At 39.9% G+C, this 25,283-nt stretch overlaps 1 protein-coding gene across 1 annotated transcript; it reads left to right on the forward strand.

Annotated features, from left to right (window-relative positions):
- Nucleotides 1-24,891, forward strand: LOC135478235 (tyrosine-protein kinase receptor TYRO3-like). The gene is made up of 20 exons (XM_064758507.1): nucleotides 1-51; nucleotides 673-768; nucleotides 1,876-2,163; nucleotides 2,611-2,746; nucleotides 4,131-4,335; nucleotides 5,549-5,764; nucleotides 6,641-7,287; nucleotides 8,403-8,520; nucleotides 9,541-9,735; nucleotides 10,078-10,114; nucleotides 11,182-11,451; nucleotides 12,465-12,503; nucleotides 13,384-13,550; nucleotides 14,896-15,091; nucleotides 15,554-15,679; nucleotides 17,197-17,357; nucleotides 18,326-18,448; nucleotides 21,330-21,450; nucleotides 22,116-22,209; nucleotides 23,013-24,891. The coding sequence occupies exons 3-20, from the start codon at nucleotides 1,917-1,919 to the stop codon at nucleotides 23,161-23,163; spliced, it is 3,249 nt and encodes a 1,082-aa protein (XP_064614577.1). The 5' UTR covers nucleotides 1-51; nucleotides 673-768; nucleotides 1,876-1,916; the 3' UTR covers nucleotides 23,164-24,891.
- Nucleotides 24,892-25,283: the final 392 nt, after the last annotated feature.

Raw genomic sequence — 25,283 nt, forward strand, 5'->3', positions numbered from 1 at the left:
CAAACAAATGCGATTGCCTTACTGGTTATAAGGGCGACCTGTGTGAAAATCGTAAGCTTAATATCTGTGGTTTAGCAATGTTTGCTTTATTCATATATTTAACTGCTGTTCAACACCATATTATGAATTTTTCACTTATACAATTACGCTCAGTTTTTACAGGTGGAAGAAACCGGAGTCTTTGAGATATAAACAACTGACCTTTGAAATGTTACTGAAGAACACTCTTAGATGTAAAGTAGAGATTATGAGCACTACATTAGTAGAAGACAAGTGGCTTTAATTCAACGTTAGACGAGTGATACTGGTAACTTTTTAACATGGGGGGTGTATACCAGGTTTGCTCCATCCATAAAACTTATAGGGGCCTCCGTGGCTGATGTGATTAGCGCGCCAGCGCGAACCTTTCACCAATGCGGTCGCTATGAGTTCAACTCCAGCTCATGCTGGATTCCAGCTCATGCTGGATTCCGTGCGTGGCAAGGTCTCCTGCCTAAGTATGACACTAATCAACACTCAAGGAATAGTATTCTGTTAGAGGCTCTGACTGGCCGCAAAAACTGTCGGCTTGTGTGGAAACTCCGCTAGGCATTGGCAAATGAAGAACAGAGTTCAAATCCAGCTCTTGCTGGTCTCGCCATTCAATCGAATGTACTATATTTTCTCTTGCAGCCGTGTGTGCGTTCGAAAAGCCTTGTTATCCAGGCGTTTGCCACGGGAAATGTACCTGCACAAACAACCATACTGGCGCCTCTTGCACAACCCTGAGTAGGTATATTACCGTATGAAACAACTGAGTTAGATTATATGTTAATTGTATATGGCCGGCTTAAGTTTATTCCATGACCCTTTGATCAATAAGGTCGCGTGTTCAAGTCCAGCTACCGTCGGCCTTTTGTTTTGTCGACTTACTCATCTATCAAACGGTTTCTTGAATATACTTGGCAAGACACGCAGATTTCTTTGAACGGAGTTAAAAATGAACGTACCCAAAATATATATGTATGAAATATGTAAGTAAAACACTAATGGAGTGCAAAATAAGAAATAAATAAAGAGTTAAAGAAATACAGAATCCGATTTGCCAGGGTGGATAGGCAACATCGCTCATCAGTGTATTTGGCCCCATATTTAAATCTGCTATAACTATCACAGTGTGTTTGGTTTGGTTTCACCCTTCATGTCGTAGTCTTTTATATGATATACCTGCATAAGCCGAGATTCTGCTGGTGGACTAAGCATCCCCGATGCATTGCTCCTTTGCATCGTTCGCTTCTTAAACGTAACCAAAACACAGCATTTTGGGGAAACCTACACCAGTAACATACCTTTTTAAACTTAATTCTCCTCAACCCATGGTTTTAGGGGTAGTTTAAGTGAGTTTTATTTAACATTTACATGAACAGTTAGAATAACACCCTCCATGTAACTGAGGTAAATTGACGAAAGGCCTGATTTCACCGGTTACGTGTGAAAATCGCTGCATTAGTTTCACTCTCTATCCTGGTTCAACTGTACACTTGTATAAAGCAGGATTCTGAAGTTGAACTGAGAGTCGCCGAGGCTTGCTCCCTTTTATCGTTTTCGTGTAAATATTGATGAAATGCTTGCTTTCTCCACGTTCCATTGACAGAGATAAAACCCTAACTGGGGTAGATAAACATGTGCAAACTATCGCACAAAAATCCTACCGCACTGTCGTCGCTGCTCTTGCTTTACTCTCCATGCTGTACTCTGTTGTACTATGTGCTGTGGTATCTCACTTATATGTGCTTTTACCGCAAATATGCTATCACCATAACACACATGGTAAAAAACCTAAATGTAAAACAATAAGCTTTCAATAAGAGTTTCTGTTCTTGTTTACCACTACAGAACCTACAGAGAAGCCAAGTATTCCCACAGCTTCCACCGTTATGTCTGTGATTGATGCTGAAACGTATCAGACCTACTACACCGTTATGACCAATGCCACTTTGGACAACGGGGAAGGCACCAACTCATTCTGGACCAACTTACAGTTTTTCAATCACGTCAATGTCACCTGGGACGCCAGGTACGAGCAAGAGGAAGACTACCCAGCACGACCGAATTACGTTCACGAGTTCAAATTTGGAATAGTTCAGGCCGAGGTCATTCTTCGTCACTCAAAACGGGATAGAGGTAAGTTATCTCCCCCTTTTACATCAGCTTCCAATAGAGTACGTGCAAGGGTGTAATTACGTACACGTTCGCTTACATGATACGTTTTGCGACGTCTCAGTTAATTCTGCATCCGATTATTATCAGGATAATGGGGCACTAACTCAGAATTCATGGCATGCCTCAACTTTGTACCCACCTACCATTTCCTTCAAGTAAATCGTCCGATGTTTAGCGCAATGGTTTGGCAGCAAGTTTTGTGGATGGACAAAAACTAGGGTATGACCTTTCGCTCTCTGGCTAACTCACAGTAAGAATTACCCTCGTCGTACATTTAAAGCTCCTAACCTATAATAGTCAGTGTGAGTGAAACTTTCTGTATTATACTAAACACAAAGTGAGACCTAAGTCATTATAATGGATAGAAAAAATATTAAAAACTGATGATGTTTCTCTTTCGATTAACAGATAAATGGATTGAAGCAAGTAAAACAACTACCCCGTGTAAGGAAAATGAGATTTCATCTGCCGACCCAGAGGAAGGAATTCTGTCATGTCGCGTCGACGCCGGACGATTTCTGACTAGTCTTGAGCATGAAGACATGTAAGTATCTTTTTGTGCTGAAATTTCAGTATTTATGATTTTCATCATATTTATAATTAAATATTTTTAAAGAAAATGAAAACAAGATAATGTAAAGGTCAGTGGAAAAGTTACATATCTTGAACAGCTTTTACCTATTTTTATTTTATTTTCATTTGACTAAGTTAAATGCAGCCAAATTAATTTAATGCTCTTATTGTCTGCAATGTAATACAGTGGGGACGCCTGGACGTCAGCAATAATAAATAGACAACATAAACTCATTCAGGGGGCTCCCTGGCCGAATGTTTGGCGCGCCAGAGCGGCACAATGACACAAGAGCTCTCAGTTGGTAGACCGGGCCTGATAGCGCAGTCGGTAGAACGTCCGCTTTGGGGTCGGGTCACACCTTAGACTTTAAAAGAGGAAGCTGTTACTTCCTCGCTTAGCATTCAGCATTAAGGGGATAGTGGTGGTTGACAGGTATCAGTACAATGGGCTTACTTGCCTTCGGTAAGGCGTCTCAGTGAAGCACCACTAAATAAAGAGCGGTGGGAATCCGTCCTGCAACAAAGAGACACATTGCATGCACTCTAGGGACTCATTCATCGTTATATGACTGAAAAATTGTTTAGTACGACGTTAAACCCCATTCACTCATTCACTCACTCACTCACTGACGCGAGAGTTCTCTCACCAATGCGGTCGCTGTGAGTTCAAGTCCAGCTCACGCTTGCTTTCTCTCGCCGCCGTCCTGTAAGTGAAATATTTTTGAGTACGGCGTGAAGCAGGAACCAAATAAATGACTAAATAAATCAACCCGTTGAGCCATGGCTAAGCCACGAGCGTCAACAAATTCTGTGAAACTACATGGAGAATTATGGTTCTGTTCCTTTCTGGAGCAAGCAAACTATGTATTGTAAGGTGCTTTACCATAAGTGAGGCTACCCGCTGTTGTAGCTTAAAACGAAACTGCCTGGATTTATAACAACTCGAAAGATTCTTTCTCTTGGCAACGGTCACATACTTCTGTAGTGTGTAAACTTAATCTGTGAAGACCTGAATGTAATGGACATATTCCCGAAACAATTCTAAAAAGCTGAGCATATTAGCTTTACGACTTCTTAGCTGAATAAACGCATTATAGTCAGACTGTTGCAAGTCCTAAAAAAGTCGACCAGATTTCCTACCATAAGGAAATAAAGTAATTTTTGGTGCAGTTGATGAGTACGTCGTAAAACTCGAATCAAATAAATAAATGGTTCTTATGCATAAACAAGGTCAGGCTAAGAAACTAAGCGATATCCATGCATGTTAATCTACAGTTCTCTCTCAAAAACGTTACCTAATCGATATTGTTTATTTAACAGACTGATACGTTTCACCAGCCATGTTGATGTTTCAGGTTGGATGTCACAGTAAGATCAAAAAATGGTGGACAGGCAACTTTGGTCAAATTTGGACAGGGTAACAAGATACTGACCTACAATGGAACATGGACAGAGAAGGAGATGCAGTTCATGTTTGACTTTCGGGAACCTTTCCATTGCATTATGAACAAGACGTGCTTACACCTTCCCATCAGCATCAAGGGGCCGGATATCCGCAGGGTGCGTGCGCATACAAATGCATACAGTGTTACAATTTCTATTAATGTAACACAGCAATTACTAATCGTATTTTACGATAAGGAAAAAAAATTATGTAATCGGATCAATATAGAAAGAAATTCAAACTGTCAACTGTGAGTGATAAACCAATTTTCTATAGTGAAACTGTCATTTTACTCGTTTGCTTCATTCAAATGTAACTTCGATTTTAATGCTATTTTGGACATATGGTGACGGTGCCGAATCGAGTAACGGCATCATTAAAGTAAAAGAAAGCTAAAATATAAAGGTAGGTTCAGCATACAACTGAAATCTATGCGTAAAAATACAATCATTTATCTTTTAGACGTTTTGAAGACTGCTCAAGACATTTAAATGTTTGAAATATATATTGGTGTTTGTTGTCCAAACCGACAGTGTTTAGGGACTCTGACGTCATATTGCCCCTTTTTTCTTACGTTCACCAGAAGGAAGGAGTTGTTCACCAGAAAAATCAGGTGACGTCAGAGTTTCTAAACACTGGTGGTATGGCTCGTGAAGCCGTCCACAGAATTTAAAAGTTTGAACGCCGTTAACTCTCTTGAAAAAAATGATTGTATCTTTATGCATAGCTTTAAGTAGTCTAGCTAGCGATGTCTACTTTTTTGAGCGGCCTTTTCCTCACAGGTGTTGGACGCCATGTCCAAGGTACTGGTCATAACCGACACACCCACCCCCACCCCGAACACCCCACCCACATAACCACTCACTCCCACCTCCACCACCTCCAGTCTATCCTTTTATTCAGATGGCAAAAGCGATATACATGTAGGCTTCTGGAAGGCAATTTGAATACTGAATTCAATTTATTCGTTCAGCTAGGATATTTCTTTAGTTAAGCCATAAATCATTCAGTCAGTCATTAATTTCCGCCATTACGGCAAACTGTTGACCGTTTCTCTTTGCATGAATATTCATATTTTCTTACTTTTTTAATGGTTGGTGTTGAACGTTGTTTTTGGTACTGACCCGGCATTGAAATCATTGACTATACCGGTATTGAAATGTCAGAGTCTATGTCTGGGTTCGATGTCCGTTACTTATTTGTTATAATAATAAACAAAGCGGTCACGGGAAGACCCCATGTCTGAAATATATTTTAAAGGAAGATTTAGCAATACGGAAGAACATGTAGCCTAATCTAAACTCCAACCTGTATGTTTCGTTATTTCAGACGGGGTTCACGATAAGGTGGCCTGGCTGGGAAGATTCTCTATCCGGGATAGAACGCTACATCTGGCGAGTCTTCCGGCTCAGGGCAGACGGGTACGGAAATCTGACGGAAGTAGGGGCGCCAGTGGCTTGGCAGCAGGCAAACGGAACGAATGCCGGAAACGAGATGGCTACCTTCACACCAGATGCGCCCGGAACATACTCAATCTATCTCCAGGTCTCTTGTAGTAAATTCTCAGTATGCCCGCAACAGACTCTACATAGTTTCTCATTTACCACTTTTCTTCGACACTGCCATTATTTCAAAGACAGTTTGTCTTTTAACCCCAACAGTCCTATTTCCATAGTTTTACGCATGCGCATTGCACAACGTACGCTATATTTATATCGTTCCATTGAAGGACAGCGTTGATGAGATTTTTGTTGTGACGGGATGTGTTGTTCTTAGTCGATTGGTGCATTTGTTTAAATGCGCGTGCGTGGTCCCTGGGTTATTTTTTCAGGTCTCCATGTGGCGTGAGGGCACTTCCACCCTCAGTGTTTTAAGGCGTTGTTCAAACACCACGATAAAACGTTGAGTTTTGAATCATGATCACACGTGTTCGACTTATATCGGTTAGACACCCATTAGGTTAGGCAGGTATATTTTATTGCAAAGAGTGGCAGCTTAAACCGAGCTCCCCCAACTTTGTTACATCAATGAGTTTATTTTTATTTCCAAGTAGGGCCAATTACATCCATAAAACGCGATAATTTTTTCCCGTACATGCATTTTTTAATATCTTTTAATTGAGAACTCTCACTATTGCATGTGTTAATATTTGTTGTGAATCGTTTAGTAGTAGATTGAAACCCCATAAACTAGTTCAAGACAAATATATTTCCAACAATCTAGTACACATTCAACGCCATCATTCTGGTTCCTTGGCGTATTCTGCGTGTCTTGAACGTAACTGACGTGATTAGCGTCATCTAAAGTGTACGTCAGTGGTATTTGTATGTCTACAAACAAGACAGCAGACTAGGATTACATGCCCTTAACCCTGGTTTATATTTGCCAATGAAACTTATTTTCAACGGTACTATCTTCCAGGTGACTGACAACGCCAATAACTCTCGATTCGCGAGGACTGTGGTTCTGTACGATCCAAGCAGTCAGGTAGAGATTAACAACTCAACTAATGCCAGACTATTCGTCTCTAGTGGATCTCCAAAAGTCGATTTTCAGTGGCAAACAAACCTCACGTCGCCTATCGTCGTCACCTGGAAGAACCACTTCAAGAATGCCCTCCACGAAGACAACAGTTTATTGAATAGAGTGCTTCCATTTCCCGGAAAGCTCTTTGTAGAAAGGGTTGGCGACAGGGACATAGTGGATGACAAACGCGTATCAGATGAATACGACGATCATAGCGGACAGAGGACAGTAGACGCTATACCGAATGTCCACGGTATCGTCAAGTTCGAAGTAGCACATAGGACAGACAATGTCCTGGGGACATCCTGTAATAAGCCACCAAACTCATGGACAGAGGTTTCCGACCCACTCAGCGAGGAGCACAGCTTTGACCTAGTCCGACAAGATGGATCCACGGTGTGCATCTGGATCAAAGGGTCGGACATCCTTGGCAACTCTGAGACGGACATGACCTTAGTGAGCTTTGACAGCACGGAACCGGAACTGAATGCCCCAGAGCTGGAGAGGAATGTTGCTCCGGAAGGAGAGGCCTATTTCAGCAGGTAAAGGATATTCACACCTCGGTAAATGTACTCTGCCGAATGATATTTCGTTAATCGTCTCTCATAATAAGAGATTGTATCACGAATCCAACTGTCGCTAGACTGATTCATACAGTTTGCACTGTATGTTATTTTACGTTATCTTATATATAACGTTATATTAGAGTCAGTGTTATATTACAGTCAGCGTTATATTACAGTCAGCGTACAGTCAGCGTTATATTACAGTCACCATTATATTACAGTCAGCGTTATATTATACTCAGCGTTATATTACAGTCAGCGTACAGTCAGCGTTATATTACAGTCACCATTATATTACAGTCAGCGTTATATTACAGTCACCATTATATTACAGTCAGCGTACAGTCAGCGTTATATTACAGTCAGCGTACAGTCAGCGTTATATTACAGTCACCATTATATTACAGTCAGCGTACAGTCAGCGTTATATTACAGTCAGCGTACAGTCAGCGTTATATTACAGTCACCATTATATTACAGTCAGCGTTATATTATACTCAGCGTTATATTACAGTCAGCGTTATATTACAATCAGCGTTACGTTAAGTCAATCCCTAAATAATGACGAAACCTTTCTTCAAAAATGTATTGCACTATTATAAATTGTGTTTTAATCAGTTTGTAATAATATTACAAAATATACTGCTATCGTTTTTTATGTGTAATATGAGAGATGAGTATGTTTATTCTTCGGGAACGTTCCTAATGTTCCAAAACTAAAACGTACCATTTGATTAAAAATAACAAAACGAAAGCAATTTGAAAAAAAATTACCAATGTTGGTGCCCGTGTACTGAAAGGATGGCGGGAAGTAGGGATGACTTCTGACGCAAGAATGCATAATTATAACTTTTTGTGCCCTTTGCCCTTTTTAACACGTTTCGAATATTTGTTGTACAGAAAAGATTTGTAGAGATTATTATATGACAATTATTCTGCAAATGTATACGCGAGAATTCAACCTGTCATACAAAAAGAATTTGAAAATGTCGATCGAAAATCAGTTTTCTGATTGAATCTTAAAATTGATAAATCAGTTAACAGGTCTGTTATAATTGATGATAAACCATAGCCGGTTATACCTTTGTCAGAATCGTGAGCCATGCGGTGGACGACGATAGCGGCATCAGAGAAGTAACATGGCGGATGATCAATACGGCCAACGATTTAGAGTTCGGAAGCGGTAGTTTCGACGCCCGTTGGAATCAGGTAAATTGGAGAAAGACTTCCGGTTCAGCGATAAGATCTGTTTTAGGCTCAGTTATAAATGGATGGATTGTGGCAAAACGCTTGAGAATCTAATCGTCGAAACATTCGTATACCAATCGTCAACAAATATGGAAGTTCCAGGTCAATAATGGCAAGGCCAAATCCCAAAACGACGTATAACACAAATCATCAAGGAACTAAGAAAGTATATAGAATACGACACAATTCTTAATTATCGGACACCCAAGTTGTACGTTCCATCCCACTCAGGGATATGATTTCCGAGATTCCCCTGTTAGTACTCGTCCCGTCGATTTCATGACAAAGAAGCAGACCGTACCACTGGTAGAAGCTGCGTTTTTGTTTTATGTTTTTGGGGGTTTTTTTGTTTTGTTTTGTTTTTTTTTTTTTTTTTTTTTTTTTTGTGCAGCGCTGAATTTCAATAAGTCAGGCAAGTACGGACCCCCAGGGAATCAATTCGAAAAATGGAAAAGAAAACTTTGAAGATAAATACACTCTATGGTTTAAAGAGTCGTGCGGTTTGTTATAATTGGAGACAACACTACGACTAATATTGCTATTAATATACAATAAAGGTGTTCTTGTTGATCCACTGAACAGTTTAGCATAATAAATAAACAAAGAAGTAATGGACTTCTGCGGAGTTACGTGGTTTATTTAGTGGTACCTTGTGATCTTTAAATCTTATTAGAGCTGGGAAATTTCCATTTAGAAAAAGCTATAGTTTAAAACTGGCTGCCTGCTGATATGACCGTTAGCGCCCTTCTTTACTGAAAGCAATCCCGACTCCCTCCTTTAAAAAAGTTCTTTCTCAATATTCCTTTGCGAGAAAATAAAGGGTGTCAAGGACTTTGCTCCGGAGATAGTTCCACATAGACACACTCCAGGATAGACCATGAAATGTCTTTGCTTGCCATCCAAAATGGCCATCAGTGGAAGTCCTCAATAAAGATTTTTGTACTCCAGAGATCGTTTCATTGGTTTTTTTTTCTCCTCTAGGCTTGCCCCGGAACTTCACTGCAATGTGAATGTTCTCCTTCGAACACTGTCAACTGTTACTATCGACAGCTCAACGTGTACATTCCTCACTGTGCCATCAATGTGTCCAAGAGCGAAGTTGCCTCCCTTACTGTCCGGGTCGAGATCGAGGCTATCAATAACGCTGGCCTTCGTTCGAAAATGAAAACTTTCCAGGTAAATAACCACTGTAACAGCGATAGCTTAGTGTAAACATACCATGATTAATTAGGAAGGTCTTGCAGCAACCTGCGGATGGTCCTGGGGTTACCCAGGGCTCTGCTCGGTTTGCACACGCCATAATTGTAGCAGCCATTCTATAAATGAAAAAATTTCAGTACGACGTAAAACACTGATCAATCAAATAAATAAAATAAAATACCGTGATGTCTAACAGAATATTACAAGCTTTTGTTTCTTTATCTATGATAGGATTTTTCAATGTTTTGAACTGTTTGAACATATTTATGTCCTGATAGATGTTTTTTTAACTTACCTCTTGTCTGTTATTTACTTCAGCTTAACAAAGTAACTGGACTGGATGGAATTAACAAATGTAAGTTACATCTAAAATTGAAACGTTAGCTGTTTGTTGCCGAGCCGTTACGGGCCTTATCTTTCAATGTATGAGTTCAATCCCTGCACTGGACAAGGCGTTTGTGAATTATCTAGTTCTCACTATTCACAGTGGACTTAGTGACTATGAGCGGTCGGTTTATGACCCTTTGCGCAGTTTTACAATCATAATGACGTTTTGTTTTCCACCGGTATTGTATACCTGTATGTCTGTACATCAGGTGGGAAAATTCCTGAGTAACTTGCCAAACGTCTGTGGTTTAACACCATACCATGATCGCTACTGGTATGAGTGACAAACGGTTGAATATTTCGTTAAATAACTTTCAAATAAATAAAGATGGTGATGATAGTTAGAATTTATCAAAGATAATTACCCCACTCCGCTGATAGCCGGGAGATTACAGCCTCCACCTCATAAATGAGAGACCCGTCCAAAACATCTGGGCCTCAAACCCGTCCAAAACATCTGGGCCTCAAACTCGTCCAAAACATCTGGGCCGCTAATCCGTGCAAAACATCTGAGCTTCTAACCAGAGGCACATTAATTTCACCATATTCCCCCGCAAACATGGGCTCCCCAACACCCGCCTGTCACAAAACAGCACATGTTCCGCATACCCCAACACTGCTAGTCACGCCAGTAGCGCCTTCCCCATCCCCTCTTCACGGAGACAATGACCCCCAAGAGAAAGAAATTTCATTTTAATTCCTCTTTGCCAAACAAGTGAGATAATATTATGAAGTGGATCTAAACGCAACGTTTCGTTAACTTTTTAACTTGCATTTTACAAGATTTGGAGGTTTTTGTCGAGTGGAGAACCCACTGGTTCAGCTGAAACTTTCAGTCAAGAGGTTTGTCAAGAATTTGACAGGGAGCGGTGGTGGACTTACCATCCTCGTATATAGTTAATAAACAAGGTGTTAAACACTATTAAAATAATGAAATCCAGTGAACATTAGTGTGGACATTGCCAACCATCAGATAAACATACTTTAGCTCCATCAGATTTTTGAAACGTTTCTTTGTTTACTGACAACCACTAGATGTCGCCCCAGTGCAGTTTGCATCTCGCGATATCACGTCCTCCTCGGCTACGATAACTTGGGACAACCCACCAAGCTGCTACAGTCTGACGGCCATCCAGGTGGCGTACAGGCCTGAAAACGGGGGACGACTCTACAACACCACCTCATTCAGGCTCAACAAAGACGTGAGCCTAAACGCCCTGTACCGCTGCACCGATTACGTCATGTGGATTTCTAACATCTATGATAAAGAAGTTAGTGACCCCTCGGAATACAGGTTCACTACCGGTGAGTATCGTTTATGTACACATTGCATTTATCATAAATGGGGGCAATTATCTTTACAGCTGTGTTTTTGATAGATTAAACGGTAACACCTGAGTCAGTTGTATGTTCTCATAAAACAACAAAGTATTTTATAACACAAAAATACAACTTTAAAATATGACTGATTGTTCTCGATATAGCGCTGAGTTTAAGGGCCAGAAAGACCGGCCTGCATCCAAATGTACCCCATCTGACGCATTTCCCTATTTCTTCATCATTTTCACATTTCTAAGAGCAACTTTTAAGTTTATCCTCAATAATGCATTGATAATGTCTATAACTTACCTTGTCATGGGTTTTCCACATCAGGTCTTCATTGACATTTGTTTTAAAGCTTCAGACTACTAAATTCATTAAAAAAAAATTTTAAATTGCTTAAATAACACCAGGTGAACATGTGACAAGGTTCAACAAATAGGGTAGGCTGTTGTTATGGTCAGTATTAAATGTCATAATTATTTTTACTGTCTTTTTCGTGAATGATTGAATGAATGAATAAATAAATGAATGAATAAATGAATGAATAGATGAATGAATGGAAGAAAAAGACTCTAAATTTATCATGCATAATATACCCCAGGATTGTGACACATGTGCATGTAAGGATCACTTGGTAGTATGTCTTATCCCTTCCATCATTATTATAATTATTCCATTTATGATGAAGAATAAATAAACATGAATTGAAATAATTTAAAATAATCGCAGCATTCTGTCCTACTTAATCACGTATTACACTCCTCAGGCATTGATTGAAACCTTTTAATGCGAATTGTTTTGCAATCATTTTGTTGTTATTTCTAGATTTACCGTCACAATGTGTTCAGATATCTATTGCTGTATTTTTATTCCATCTGTGTCCAAATATTGTGCTGTGTTTTTATTCCACATGGGTTCAAATATTTACTGCTGTATTTTTTACTCGGTCAATTATTTGGCGTTTGTACATGTATTTATTTTGCTCTTTTATACAGTGTGCTACACATCATCCGAGATAGCTGGCATTGTTATAGGTATGTCTTCTTAACCTGTTTAGTTATTGATGCAAATTAATGATCATTGAGAAAGTTACGTAAGAATTATGCAAACTATTTATGCAGATTATTATCGCATATTCAAATTACATTAGTCATCAATACGACATTCTGACTGGCCGTTTCAATCGCTGGAACACACACAAAGGCTGGGTTCAATGCCCTCCCTTGGACAGGGGATTTATGGATTGTCACTGTCCGCACAGCCTTGGTGAAAAGTAGCAGTCAGCGACACCACTCTGTAGCAGATTGCACAGTCTACCATTGGTTTAAGACCACTCGCCATTCATCTACTTAATGTTCATATCTGTACGACACCAATGGGGAAGTACATCAGTACTCAGTTGCCAAAGGTCGGTAGTTTACCCTGAAGATCCATCAAACTAACCGCCATCACAGGAGTGGAAAATTATTGAATATGGCGTCAGTTTAACTTAATAAAACATAATTGACCATCAACTGACGTATCTGAGAGCAATGTCAGGATATTCCACGACTGCAAATTTAAAATCTTCGACATTTTATATGGATCCTTGAAGCATACACATGTACACTTAACATCAATCAAACACTGCATAATTTTGACCTAGTAAGGTGTGTGTCATGTTTGGTGTCGTGGACACTGTGCTTCACTGAGGCAGCACTGCATAACACCTAATAACAAAGAATCTGCTGCAACAGGATGTCACCGTCTGACATCACCGAAAGGTTTACCATAAGTATAACCCTGGAAGAGTAGGCAAATAAATAAACGTGATGTCGAATGAATGCACACATTTAAATCCGATTATCCCTTTGTACTTATTATTTCCCGAAGCGAAATATTTGTCATTACGACTTTTTTTGTCAAATTCAACAGGTCTTCTGTTGCTTCTGGCTGTTATCGCCCTTTTGGTTTTTATCCTCGTACTCTGGAGAAGAGGTCAGCTGAGGTCAACTCTAGAACGCCGCTTCACTCGCGCAAGAACAATTCTCAGAAACAGAGTGCACAAGAATAGTCGTCGAGCGGTGCGGACAACTTATTTCGTAAGTACATCAGACGATTTTCTGGAATTCCACTGTTCTCCCAGGCCTGGGCCCCTTTTGACAATTGATGGACAGCTGACAGTTAGCCTCACCCACACTACAGTTAACCACGCCCATGTGTCAGAACCTTGCCAGTTGTCAGTTAACCTCTATAGTTGTCAGTTATCCTCGCCCATATGATAGTTAACCACACCCACATGACACGTAACAATGCACGCACGATAGGTGACCTCGCTCACACGTCAGTTAACCTCGCCTCATACCACAGTTGACCTCGCTTACACCACAACCATTTTGTTGTTGAACTGTTGTTCAGAAAACCACACGAATCGTATTTACTTTATTCATTCTTCCGAACCCATAATGGCGTTTTGAGAATAAAACAAATGATATTCGACAGGCTAAAGTTTCTGAAAACCTACCATCGCCAGTGTTTGTTTTAACAGTGCTCCCGGCAGCAATGTTGTACCTAGATATTATTCTTCGCCGGGTGTTTGTCGGACAACTTCAGGTTTACTGTCTTGTGTCCGTCAAATCGTGCTTCTAGACTGGCTGACGATAATTTGGAGACGTTGCTGGTGATCGGTCAATGCATGTTCCCTTACATATACCAGCACGGCATCGTTTCGAAGACACGACGTCACATGGCCGTGGGGAGCGACTTGAATCACTCTCGGCTGGTCCCGCAGAGATTGTTCAGTTGCATGCCGAATGAGTGAAGAAAAAGAGCTGAAATAATAAATTAGCTAAAATGCACAGACTTGAGTGTTACCTGTATAGGGTAAAATAGCCCTATATTCAACCAGTTCAATATGAATCATCAAACCCAAACGTTACATACATGGTCTGTGCGTTCTCTTGGGAACCCTCACTCACCAACATGTTCGCCACGCACAACACGCTTGCCATGCACAACACGCTCGCCACGCACAACACTCTCGCCACACACAACACGCTCACCAAAGGTCTTATGATCGGGACTTTACCATGGCTCTATGTCTCTCTGTCCAGATTCCCTATAAGCCTTGCCCACGTTATATTGAGTGATGTATATAAAAGGACGACGATCTAGTCCTTAAAATGATAGTCGTTCAGATATATTTATTTATTTGTTTATTTGTTTATTTATTTATGTATTTAAATCTCGCGAAACCACCTACCACATCTCGACCAGCACCTGTGCGGATGATTGTGAGTTTTCTCCCACCATAATGGTGGCCGCAGTCGTATAAGTGAAATATTCTGGAGTAGGCCTATGGCGTAAAAAAACAATCAAAGAAATAAATAAATTGATAAATAATCAGCTCCTTTTATTTTTCATATGCCTGTCTTTCTTTATTTACAGAACAACATGAGCAAGGACGATGACTTGTACGTGTACGGGAACATGGCGTTTGACGGCCGCCAAAACTGGGCCTTGAACGGAAGTGACCTGGACTTACAGGAGATTGTGGCCGAGGGCAGATTTGCCCGGGTCTACAGGGCTGTACTTCTGCAGGAAGGCTCCGCTTCGCAATCTGTGGCCGCCAAAATGCTGCTGCGTGAGTCTGCCGTCTTCCCTACAGATCTCTCCCTTGTAAAAACAATCCCTGTTGTGATGGCCAGACATTTTGTTTCTTTGTCAGTCCAGCGTAACCAAAATCCAAGATCCTCCTTTGTAGATCAGGACATCAGTTTACTCCCACGCACATATACCCTTTGCCAAAAAAAGAACAATCCATTGCTGTACAATTTTGAGTTGTTAAGTATAACGAGCATGACCACAAACAAACTGCCTTTGCACAAATCTGCCGTGACACTACCACGTTGTCATCGTCGTTTTATATTATTCCAATATGAAAGAATTAGTAAATATTTCCACTTCAGTCTACTGTCTCTTTCCTAGATCATCCTCTCTATGTTAATGTGTGAGATATTTGCTACTGTTGTTGGGCTGACACAAAATTGGGCTTTTGTGTTGTTACATTGTTGTTATGTTCCTCTGTTGGCTGTTTTTGTTACAGCTACCAAGGCCTTTGACCAGAACGAACGATTACTGATGAATGCAAAGATTAATTTCATGGCATCGAACGACTTACGGCACGACAATGTAATACATTTTGTGGGCGCCATTACTGATGACGTAGACCGTAAGTTTCAATGGGAAATTATTTTCGTTTTCCTGAAATAACACAGTTGCAGTGTGCATTCGGATACTCCGGTATCTTCATCCAACAAATAAATCTACAAACTTATCATACGTGAAGTGTGTTTGCGTACACCATCAAATCCAAAGCAGGTAAATCAGTCACGTTAAGTTCAACCTAACCCCAACGCTAAGTTCTAAGCAAGGTGTCCAAAATACAGTTTATGTCATCATTTAGAAAAACAATATTTAAAGTCACATTGACAAACAAAAGATTCATAAAAAAAATTAGTATCACTATCAGTTAAAAATATAAGTATATTTTGATTGATTATAATTATAGCAGGATTAGCTTACGTCTTATAAGTATATTTTGGTTGATTATAATTGTACCAAGATTAGTTTACGTCTTGTAAGTATATTTTGGTTCATTATAATTGTAGCAAGATTAGCTTATGTCTTACAAGTATATTTTGGTTGATTATAATTGTACCAAGATTAGTTTACGTCTTGTAAGTATATTTTGGTTCATTATAATTGTAGCAAGATTAGCTTATGTCTTACAAGTATAGTTTGGTTGATTATAATTGTACCAAGATTAGTTTACGTCTTGTAAGTATATTTTGGTTCATTATAATTGTAGCAAGATTAGCTTATGTCTTACAAGTATATTTTGGTTGATTATAATCGAAGCAGGATTAGCTTAAGTCTGATAAGTATATTTTGGTTAATTATAGTTCTAGTAGGATTAGCGTACATTAAACCCAACAGACACGTCGTGCAACAACACTCGTTGGCGTAATCTCGAATTTGGCCATGCCAAAGACAAAAACATCTTAGGCTTTTCTACGCTGTACCCCAGTGTTAAATATGTAATTAAGAGCTGATACATTTTCAGTATATGTTGTGCCTTTGTTGGGGTGTGATATATGATAACGTTGCCATGGCGATGTAGTGAAGTAGCAGTAAAGCTATCGGTACCGTATTTCACCTAAAGTTTAGCATTTTTCAGATTTTTACATTTTGCTTCATTCTTTTTTTAAACATCATTTATAAATAAATAAATAAAAATGGCGATGGGATCCATGAGTACATGACTGCGCAATGGTGTTCTAAAGATGACGCATATCGGATTCCCAGAAGAATCGTACTTGAGATGGTCTTCCTGTGGATGGTCGTGGGTTTCTTCCCAGCATAATGCTGACCACAAAAATCAAATAAATAAATATTATGATATTATGAAATGGCCAAACGATATCCAAAACGAGGTTGTGACTGAAACAAACAAATAAACGGGAAAGGTACTGGGGTCAGTTTCATGAAGAGTAGTTATTGTTAAGGTGTTCTTAGCTATGTACACTTCATAAATCTACAACACGAGCTGTCATGGGAGCAAAGGCTTACTTGAAACTCATATAGACTCATCAGGAGTTACGCCCCTTTGATCTGGGCACGGGGAATGTGGGATTAAGGTTGGGGTTCGTGTCCGTCTGGGTTTAATCGCGGCATTGTGTTGGACAGGAGGCCCAATCATGTTGCTGGAATTCTGTGAGATGGGCCCCTTGAAAACCTGGCTGACCAATCAGAGGAATCAGGGCAGAGTGTCTGAGGATGTCGTGGATAGGCTGTTTTACATCGTCTATGAGGTCGCCAAGGGAATGGAGTACCTCGCCTCTAGAGATGTAAGTCTAGGCGTGGGATTTCATGTCGCAGAACAAACACTTCACTTCTGTTGTAACACTGAAGTGTTTGTGTACACTGAAAAACTTAATCTGTTAATTTTAACAGATCATCTGTTGTCTGAGAGATGATAGAATGTATTCTGTTATTATAAATAATACGGTATACTGTCATATTCAACATAATATTCTATTAGTCTAATAGAATCTTCACGTTGAATTAATAGAATACGTGTTATATTTAGCAGAATAATCTGTTGCAATAACAGAATACATTCTAGTATCACTCAGACAACTTTCTGTAAAATTTTACTTTGGAGAGTACCACCCTTGTCCTTTATGAGCACACATAAACCGAATATTGTGATCATCGCTAACAAAGAAACAAAAGAACACATTGGTTTACAACGTATTGTTCAAGGCGGGAAGATATTTTACGAGCATTCATTTGACAAGACTTATCCTTTCACCTGAAGTTAAGGAAACATGTATTCAATTCAAAGTATCGCATTCCCTAATAGAATAGTTCTGATTTTCTCGGTTTATTCATTCAATATTGAACAACACTGTGAATCAGACGAGTATTCATAGAAGGTTAATGTGACTTTTTGGAAGCAAAGACAATAGTTGATGTAATTCTGCAACTTTAGTATAAAGAACATAAACATTTTCATTAATGTGAGAAAGTGTTATTTAAATCTATCCCAGCGATGTCCCTTGATGTGGCTTCCATTGTCTTTCATGATATCAGCACAAGAGTACTTTACTCATTGTATATAACCACATAGATCCTAAAAGCTCGGCCTTTGTTAGATTTCTTATATTTTATTTATTTGTTGTTTAACGCCATGCCTTGGTAAACTTACTTCTTTTGGCAACTTTCTGACGTGTGACATACTGATCCCCAACATTGGTGGATGACACACTGGAGATGAGAATGAACTAAAACATTCCATGAATTTCCCTTTTAGATTGTGCACCGGAAGTTGGCGGCCCGTAACATCCTGTTGGACTTTAATCTCCATCCGAAGATCATCGGCTTCGGCCCGGTACCGGACGAGCTGGCAGACGACGCGGACAACACGACCAAAGGGGTATAACTCTTACAGCTCTCTGTCCCTTTTTGTCTCTCTTGTGTGCCACTCGGGACATTCTGCATCTTTGTCTTTTCTTTGTTTCTTTGCCCGTCTCTGTTTATGTTTTCCTGTCTACAACCTGCACATTTCCGGGATCTCCTATCATCTGTATTCGTCTTTACATATCTTCGTTTTTTATACATTATAAAAAAAACTATATGCACATTTTAGTCCGGGTAGATGTGACACTTTGGACCAGCAATGGCTGCGCAGTGTTGTCTGGGGAACATTTAGCCTGGATAGATTTGAGACTTTGGGGAACATTTGGTCTGGGTAGATGTGACGCGTTGTCTGTCTGGGGAACATTTGGTCTGGGTAAATGTAAAACTTTGTCTGGGTAACATTTAGCCTGTGTAGATGTGACACTTTGTCTGAGGAACATTTAATCTGTGTAGATGTGAAACTTTGTTTGGGGAACATTTGGTCTGGTTAGATGTGACGCGTTGTCTGTCTGGGGAACATTTGATCTGGGTAAATGTGAAACTTTGTCTGGAGAACATTTGGCCTGGGTAGATGTGATACTTTGGACCAGTAATGGCTGCGCAGATGTGAAACTTTGTCTGGGTAACATTTAGCCTGTGTAGATGTGAAACTTTGTCTGGGGAACACTTGGTTTGGGTAAATGTGACACTTTGTCTTGGGAACATTTGGTCTGGGTAGATGTGATACTTTGTCAGGGGAACATTTGGTCTGGGTAAACGTGAAACTTTGGAACAATAATGGCTGCACGGTGTTGTCTGGGTAACATTTGGTCTGTAAAGATGTGAAACTTTGTCTGGGGAACATTTGATCTGGGTAGATGTGATACTTTGTCTGGGGAACATTTAGTTTGGGTAGATGTGACACTTTGGACCAATAATGGTTGCACGGTCTGGGTAACATTTGGTCTGGGTAGATGTGATACTTTGTCTGGGGAACATTTGGTCTGGGTAGATGTGATACTTTGTCTGGGGAACATTTAATCTGTGTAGATGTGAAACTTTGTTTGGGGAACATTTGGTCTGGTTAGATGTGACGCGTTGTCTGTCTGGGGAACATTTGATCTGGGTAAATGTGAAACTTTGTCTGGAGAACATTTGGCCTGGGTAGATGTGATACTTTGGACCAGTAATGGCTGCGCAGATGTGAAACTTTGTCTGGGTAACATTTAGCCTGTGTAGATGTGAAACTTTGTCTGGGGAACACTTGGTTTGGGTAAATGTGACACTTTGTCTTGGGAACATTTGGTCTGGGTAGATGTGATACTTTGTCAGGGGAACATTTGGTCTGGGTAAATGTGAAACTTTGGAACAATAATGGCTGCACGGTGTTGTCTGGGTAACATTTGGTCTGTAAAGATGTGAAACTTTGTCTGGGGAACATTTGATCTGGGTAGGTGTGATACTTTGTCTGGGGAACATTTAGTTTGGGTAGATGTGACACTTTGGACCAATAATGGTTGCACGGTCTGGGTAACATTTGGTCTGGGTAGATGTGATACTTTGTCTGGGGAACATTTGGTCTGGGTAGATGTGATACTTTGTCTGGGGAACATTTGGTCTGGGTAGATGTGACACTTTGGGCCAATAATGGCTGCACGGTGTTGTCTGGGTAACATTTGGTCTGTGTAGATGTGAAACTTTGTCTGAGGAACATTTGGTCTGGGTAGATGTGATACTTTGTCTGGGGAACATTTGGTCTGGGTCTGTGTAGATGTGAAACTTTGTCTGGGTAGCGTTAAGTCTGGGTAGATGTGAAACTTTCTCTGGGTAACATTTGGTCTGGGTAGATGTGACACTTTGTCTGAGGAACATTAAGCCTGTGTAGATGTGACACTTTGTGTGAGGAACATTTGGCCTGTGCAGATGTGAAACTTTGTCTGGGGAACATTTAGCCTGGGTAGATGTGACACTTTGTCTGGGGAACATTTAATCTGTGTAGATGTGAAACTTTGTTTGGGGAACATTTGGTCTGGGTAGATTTGACACTTTGTCTGGGGAACATTTGGCCTGTGTAGATGTGAAACTTTGTCTGGGGAACATTTAGCCTGGGTAAATGTGAAACTTTGTCTGGGGAACATTTAGTCTGGGTAGATTTGACACTCTGTCTGGAGAACATTTGGTCTGGGTAAATGTGAAACTTTGTCTGGGGAACATTTGGTCTGGGTAGATGTGACACTTTGGACCAATAAATGGCTGTACGGTGTTGTCTGGGGAACATTTAGACTGGCTAGATGTGAAGCTATATGTGCCACTGAAACTTTGCATTCCTCTCGGTTAATCCAAAAAAGATAAACATAATTAAAATGATTATATTTCCATTTTACTGACAAATAGCACATGCATGTATTTACAGCTAATGAAAGAACATTTGTCAACTGAACACGTAAACGTAATTGGCATTTTGCTTACAAACACAAGTGGGGTCGAGTTAAAAACTTTTTTTCGCTAAAAAATAAAAAAAGCGATCTGCATCATGTGCATTGTCTATAATACTAAGCAATTTTTGTCGACATTAACTTACAGATCGCCTGTCTTCCTGTGTACCGGAAAAACAACTAGCACCTGTTACCGTCACAGACTTCTTAGATGGTACAACTTTCCAAGTATAGTTGGATCAGTGTCGTTTTCTGGTCTGCATCTTACATCCAAGGGATTCGTTTTGCTTCGCCTAATTCCATGAAAGCCCCAGTGCTAGGTGGAATTGTGGACAGCTAGAATGCACGTATTTAAATGTGCACTCTTAAAAAAATTCCAGACCAAAGGGGGATATATACATTGTTTTTATATATACTATTCCGATCACTGTCTGGAAGATACAAGGTAAATTTATTATCATCACCTTTTGTCATTATCTATAGGAACGGCTCCCTCTAAAATGGATGGCAGTGGAACTGGTGAAGGCTAAATCAACGAAGCATTCCAACGAGAAGACGGACGTCTGGTCCTATGGTGTCGTGGTGTGGGAAGTATTCAGCCTGGGTGAGTATCATAAGGAACATTTAGTCGGGGTAGATGTGATTTGTCTGGGAAACATTTGGTCTGGGTAAATGTGAAACTTTGGAACAATAATGGCTGCACGGTGTTGGGTAACATTTAGTCTGGGTAAATGTGATACTTTGTCTAGTTAACATTTAGCCTGGGTAGATTTGTTACTTTATCTGGGGAACATTTGGTCTGGGTAAATGTGAAACTTTGTCTGGGGAACATTTGGTCTGGGTAAATGAGACACTTTGTCTGGCGAACATTTAGTCTGTGTAAATCTGGCACATTGGGAACAATTATTCTGACTAGATGTAACACTTTGTTTGGGGAACATTTAGTCTGACTAGATGTGACACTTTGTTTGGGGAACATTTAGTCTGAGTAGATGTGACACTTTATCTGGTGAACATACCCATCCATAAAGTTCCAGTCATATTTGTTATTTGTACACGGATTTTTTTATCAGAATTTCTGTTTTAACTGGAGAACATCGTTTGGAAGAATGCATTCACATATGTACAAGCATAATTTCCGTGTGCTGATGTTTTGTGGATAATCCTGTTATGCTTTTAAAATTTATGCTTTAAAGTTTAAAGTTTATTCTCTAACCGGTGCGAACAAAATTGCAATGTACTGATATATGCTCTTTTGTCTTTCATCAGGCGAAGCCCCATATTCCAAGATAAAGGGGGGAGAATTGTCAAAGAAGCTGACCCAAGGTTACAGGCTTCCAAGGCCGGAGTTTATGACGGACGAGTAAGTATATGCTGCCCATGCTACAGAGCAGTTTATCGTTATGATCATGTACCCATTAAGGGCTTTAAGTGATTTTAAATATTCAAGTCTTGGAACAAGGCGATTCCCAAGATGTATTACTCATTTTTACTGTGTGTACCAAGCAAAACGGAGAAACAAAACTGGTGTAGCGATTTAGGTCGGTTTTCACTCTTCTCCCTAAATATCTCAGTGTATATCTTTTGTTGCCTTTTCTGTTAAGCAATCTGTTAAGTCTTCGTATGCATTATAACAGATTAGATCTCAATTAATGATCCGAAGGTGGTTCTCCTATTGTGCCTTCATGGTTCCTCTGTTGTGCCTTCATGTCCTTTATTATGTCTTCGTGGTGTCCTCAGTTGTGCTTTCATGACTTCCTCTATTTGAGGTCTAAGGACTCCTTCGTCCTCATATGATTGAAACATTGTTAAGTACGACGTTAAATCCTAAGTACTCATTCACTCTACTGTGCATTCATGGTTTCCTCTATTGTGCCTTCATGGTGTCTTCTATTGTGCATTCATGGTTTCTTATTGTGTGCCTCCTTGGTTTCCTCCATTATATACTCCGTTGTGCTTTCATAGTTTTCTCCTCTGTGCCTTCATGGTTTTCCCTATTGTGCCTCCATGGTTTCCTCTGTTGTGTCTTCATATTTTCCTCTACAGTGCCTCCATGATTTCCTTCGCTCATAAACCTGAACACATTGGTTTACGTTGAATGTTTTTTGAGTACGTCATAAAAACCGAATCCGTTAAACAATAAATTAAATTAGAGGCTCCCTTCAGGTACGACAAATTGACTAAGAGATGTTGGAATCAGATGCCAGAGGATCGACCCAGTTTTGTAAAGCTGGTTAAGGAGCAGTCGGCTTTGTTCGACAGCAGCGGGAAACACTCATCCTACTACGACAGCAGCCACCTGAAGAACTACTACTGAGATTTCAATCTGAAGAGGCCATTCCAAGCGTAACCACCAAAAGCTTGAAGGTCAAATCTCATGATTTTCGAGTACCAGTAATCAGTTCTACTAATGGTACACAAATAGTTCAGTCTATATGAGATTGAAAATTAGCTTCTGCATATACTTTGGTAAGCAACGTAATGTAAACCAGTAGTTTTTTTGAGAAAGATTTTTAAATCAGTTTGACGTTTATTTGGGATCAGTATAAGAGGCCATTGGCCCCAATACATGCATACGTGTAGAGGGAGTGATTATATATAATCAAGTACAATATGCAAAAGTTTGTGCAGACTTTTTGTTACAGAAGAGAAAACGTGTATATTTAATTAGCTAACAACTGTACTCTTCTTTGTATAGCAAAAAGCCAATGGAGTGCACAACAGTTAAATCGTTTTATTTAACCCATACATCTGTCTATTCCTTACAATTTACACGGACATGGCAATGGAACCAAGTGCAAGATTAAATCAATATATATTTTGTCTACCACTAGATAAAAAAAATATATTCGTCCTATAGCGTGATTAAATGTTTCCTTACTTTGTCGTGGTATAGAAAATATAATGGATTGAATAAAAAAACAATATATTTGTAAACATTATATATATTCTCCATAATTAACCAAATTCATCTCTAATAGAATATTTACATTTTAGGATAGAACAGGCTGACTGAGCTTTGATCTCGGTTGGCATATTTTTATATAGATATTAATTTTATATGTATATTTTTAAGTTCTTCGAACTGTTTTGTTTTTCGAAATCCATCCAGCTATCTTCAAACATAAGTGTTAAATGTTGACATGCTACGATGCACAATGATTGTTTGACAATACTGAACACAACAGCTAAAAGAATTCATTTGACATACGATGAAAAAAGACAGCAGTTAGCTTGTCACTAATAAATACTGAGCAAAACATCTGGTAAAAGTTTCCATTCCGGAAACATCACTTTACTTTCAGGTCACGTGATGTAAAACTGAAACTCCGTTGCAGCTAGTATACAGTCTGAGCCGATCGCTAATTTGCTCGTGATTGCTAGGATACCACGACGTTGAACATTTTCGCGTCTTCGCCTTCGGGTTTTTACGTCAACTTGGACTAAAATTGGCCTAGAAAGAAAACGCTGTTTAGAAAATTAATTTTGATTGTGTGTCATACGGCAGTGTTGCAGTGCTGATAATTTTAGATTCTGGTGCGGATGACACTTTCTTGCTGTTTTTTTCCATAATTCTTTCAACATGGACACAGACCCCCCCCCCCCCCCCCCCCCCATTACAACTTCCTGTAATTCTGTGTATTTTAGAGTGTAAAGTCTTTTTTGATGCCAGCCTGCCGTTTTTGGTGTACAGGTGCATACTTGGTATCAAAATGCTGGAAATTGTCTAAGCTTTGGGCAGGTATGAGTTTTACTGATGAAAGTTTGAAATTCTGGGCGAGAGGACACAAAGAGATAGATGGTGATGAGGCTGCGAGTGACGTCCCCCTTGGCGTTGCTAGGCACCCCTCCCAGCTGCTGGCATGGAAACATCCAGATTTTGACGGTTAACCTATGTCAAGATTTTAATGGCTTCTTTCTCACAGGCTGGGTCAGGTATGCACTAAAGCTTATTGGCCACGCAATGTTTGGGGCTGAGCTACAGCAATCCTCTGGCATACACGTGGTACTTGTCCAGCGCCGGCATTTGGAAAGGAGGGGGAGGGGGGAGGGGGGAGGGGGGAGGGGGAGGGGGGAGGGGTCTGGATTCTTGTCATGCCTTGATAACAAACGTCTATCCCCGAAGTTCGCAGGGCCTTTTGTGTAGTCTTACATGTGCGTACATTGAAGTACATGACACCAGTATCGTGGACAAGCCTGTTCGCCAGTAACTTACTATATGTCCGTCGTTTACTCTGGGAACTCACGATTCCTACACCCATACAAGTGACTGCCGTCGTGTAAATACAAAACATCTGAGTATACTTTTGAGTATTTTATACTATACTATATTATATTACATTATATTACATTATGGATTAATCGGAAGTGTATATTCGTTAGTTTTGAGGTTGATTTCTGTAGTCAGTTTTAACATACAAATGCAGCTGTTCTTCC

Source organism: Liolophura sinensis, chromosome 11 (genome assembly GCF_032854445.1).
Source record: "Liolophura sinensis isolate JHLJ2023 chromosome 11, CUHK_Ljap_v2, whole genome shotgun sequence".
NCBI classification, from domain to species: Eukaryota; Metazoa; Mollusca; class Polyplacophora; order Chitonida; family Chitonidae; genus Liolophura; species Liolophura sinensis.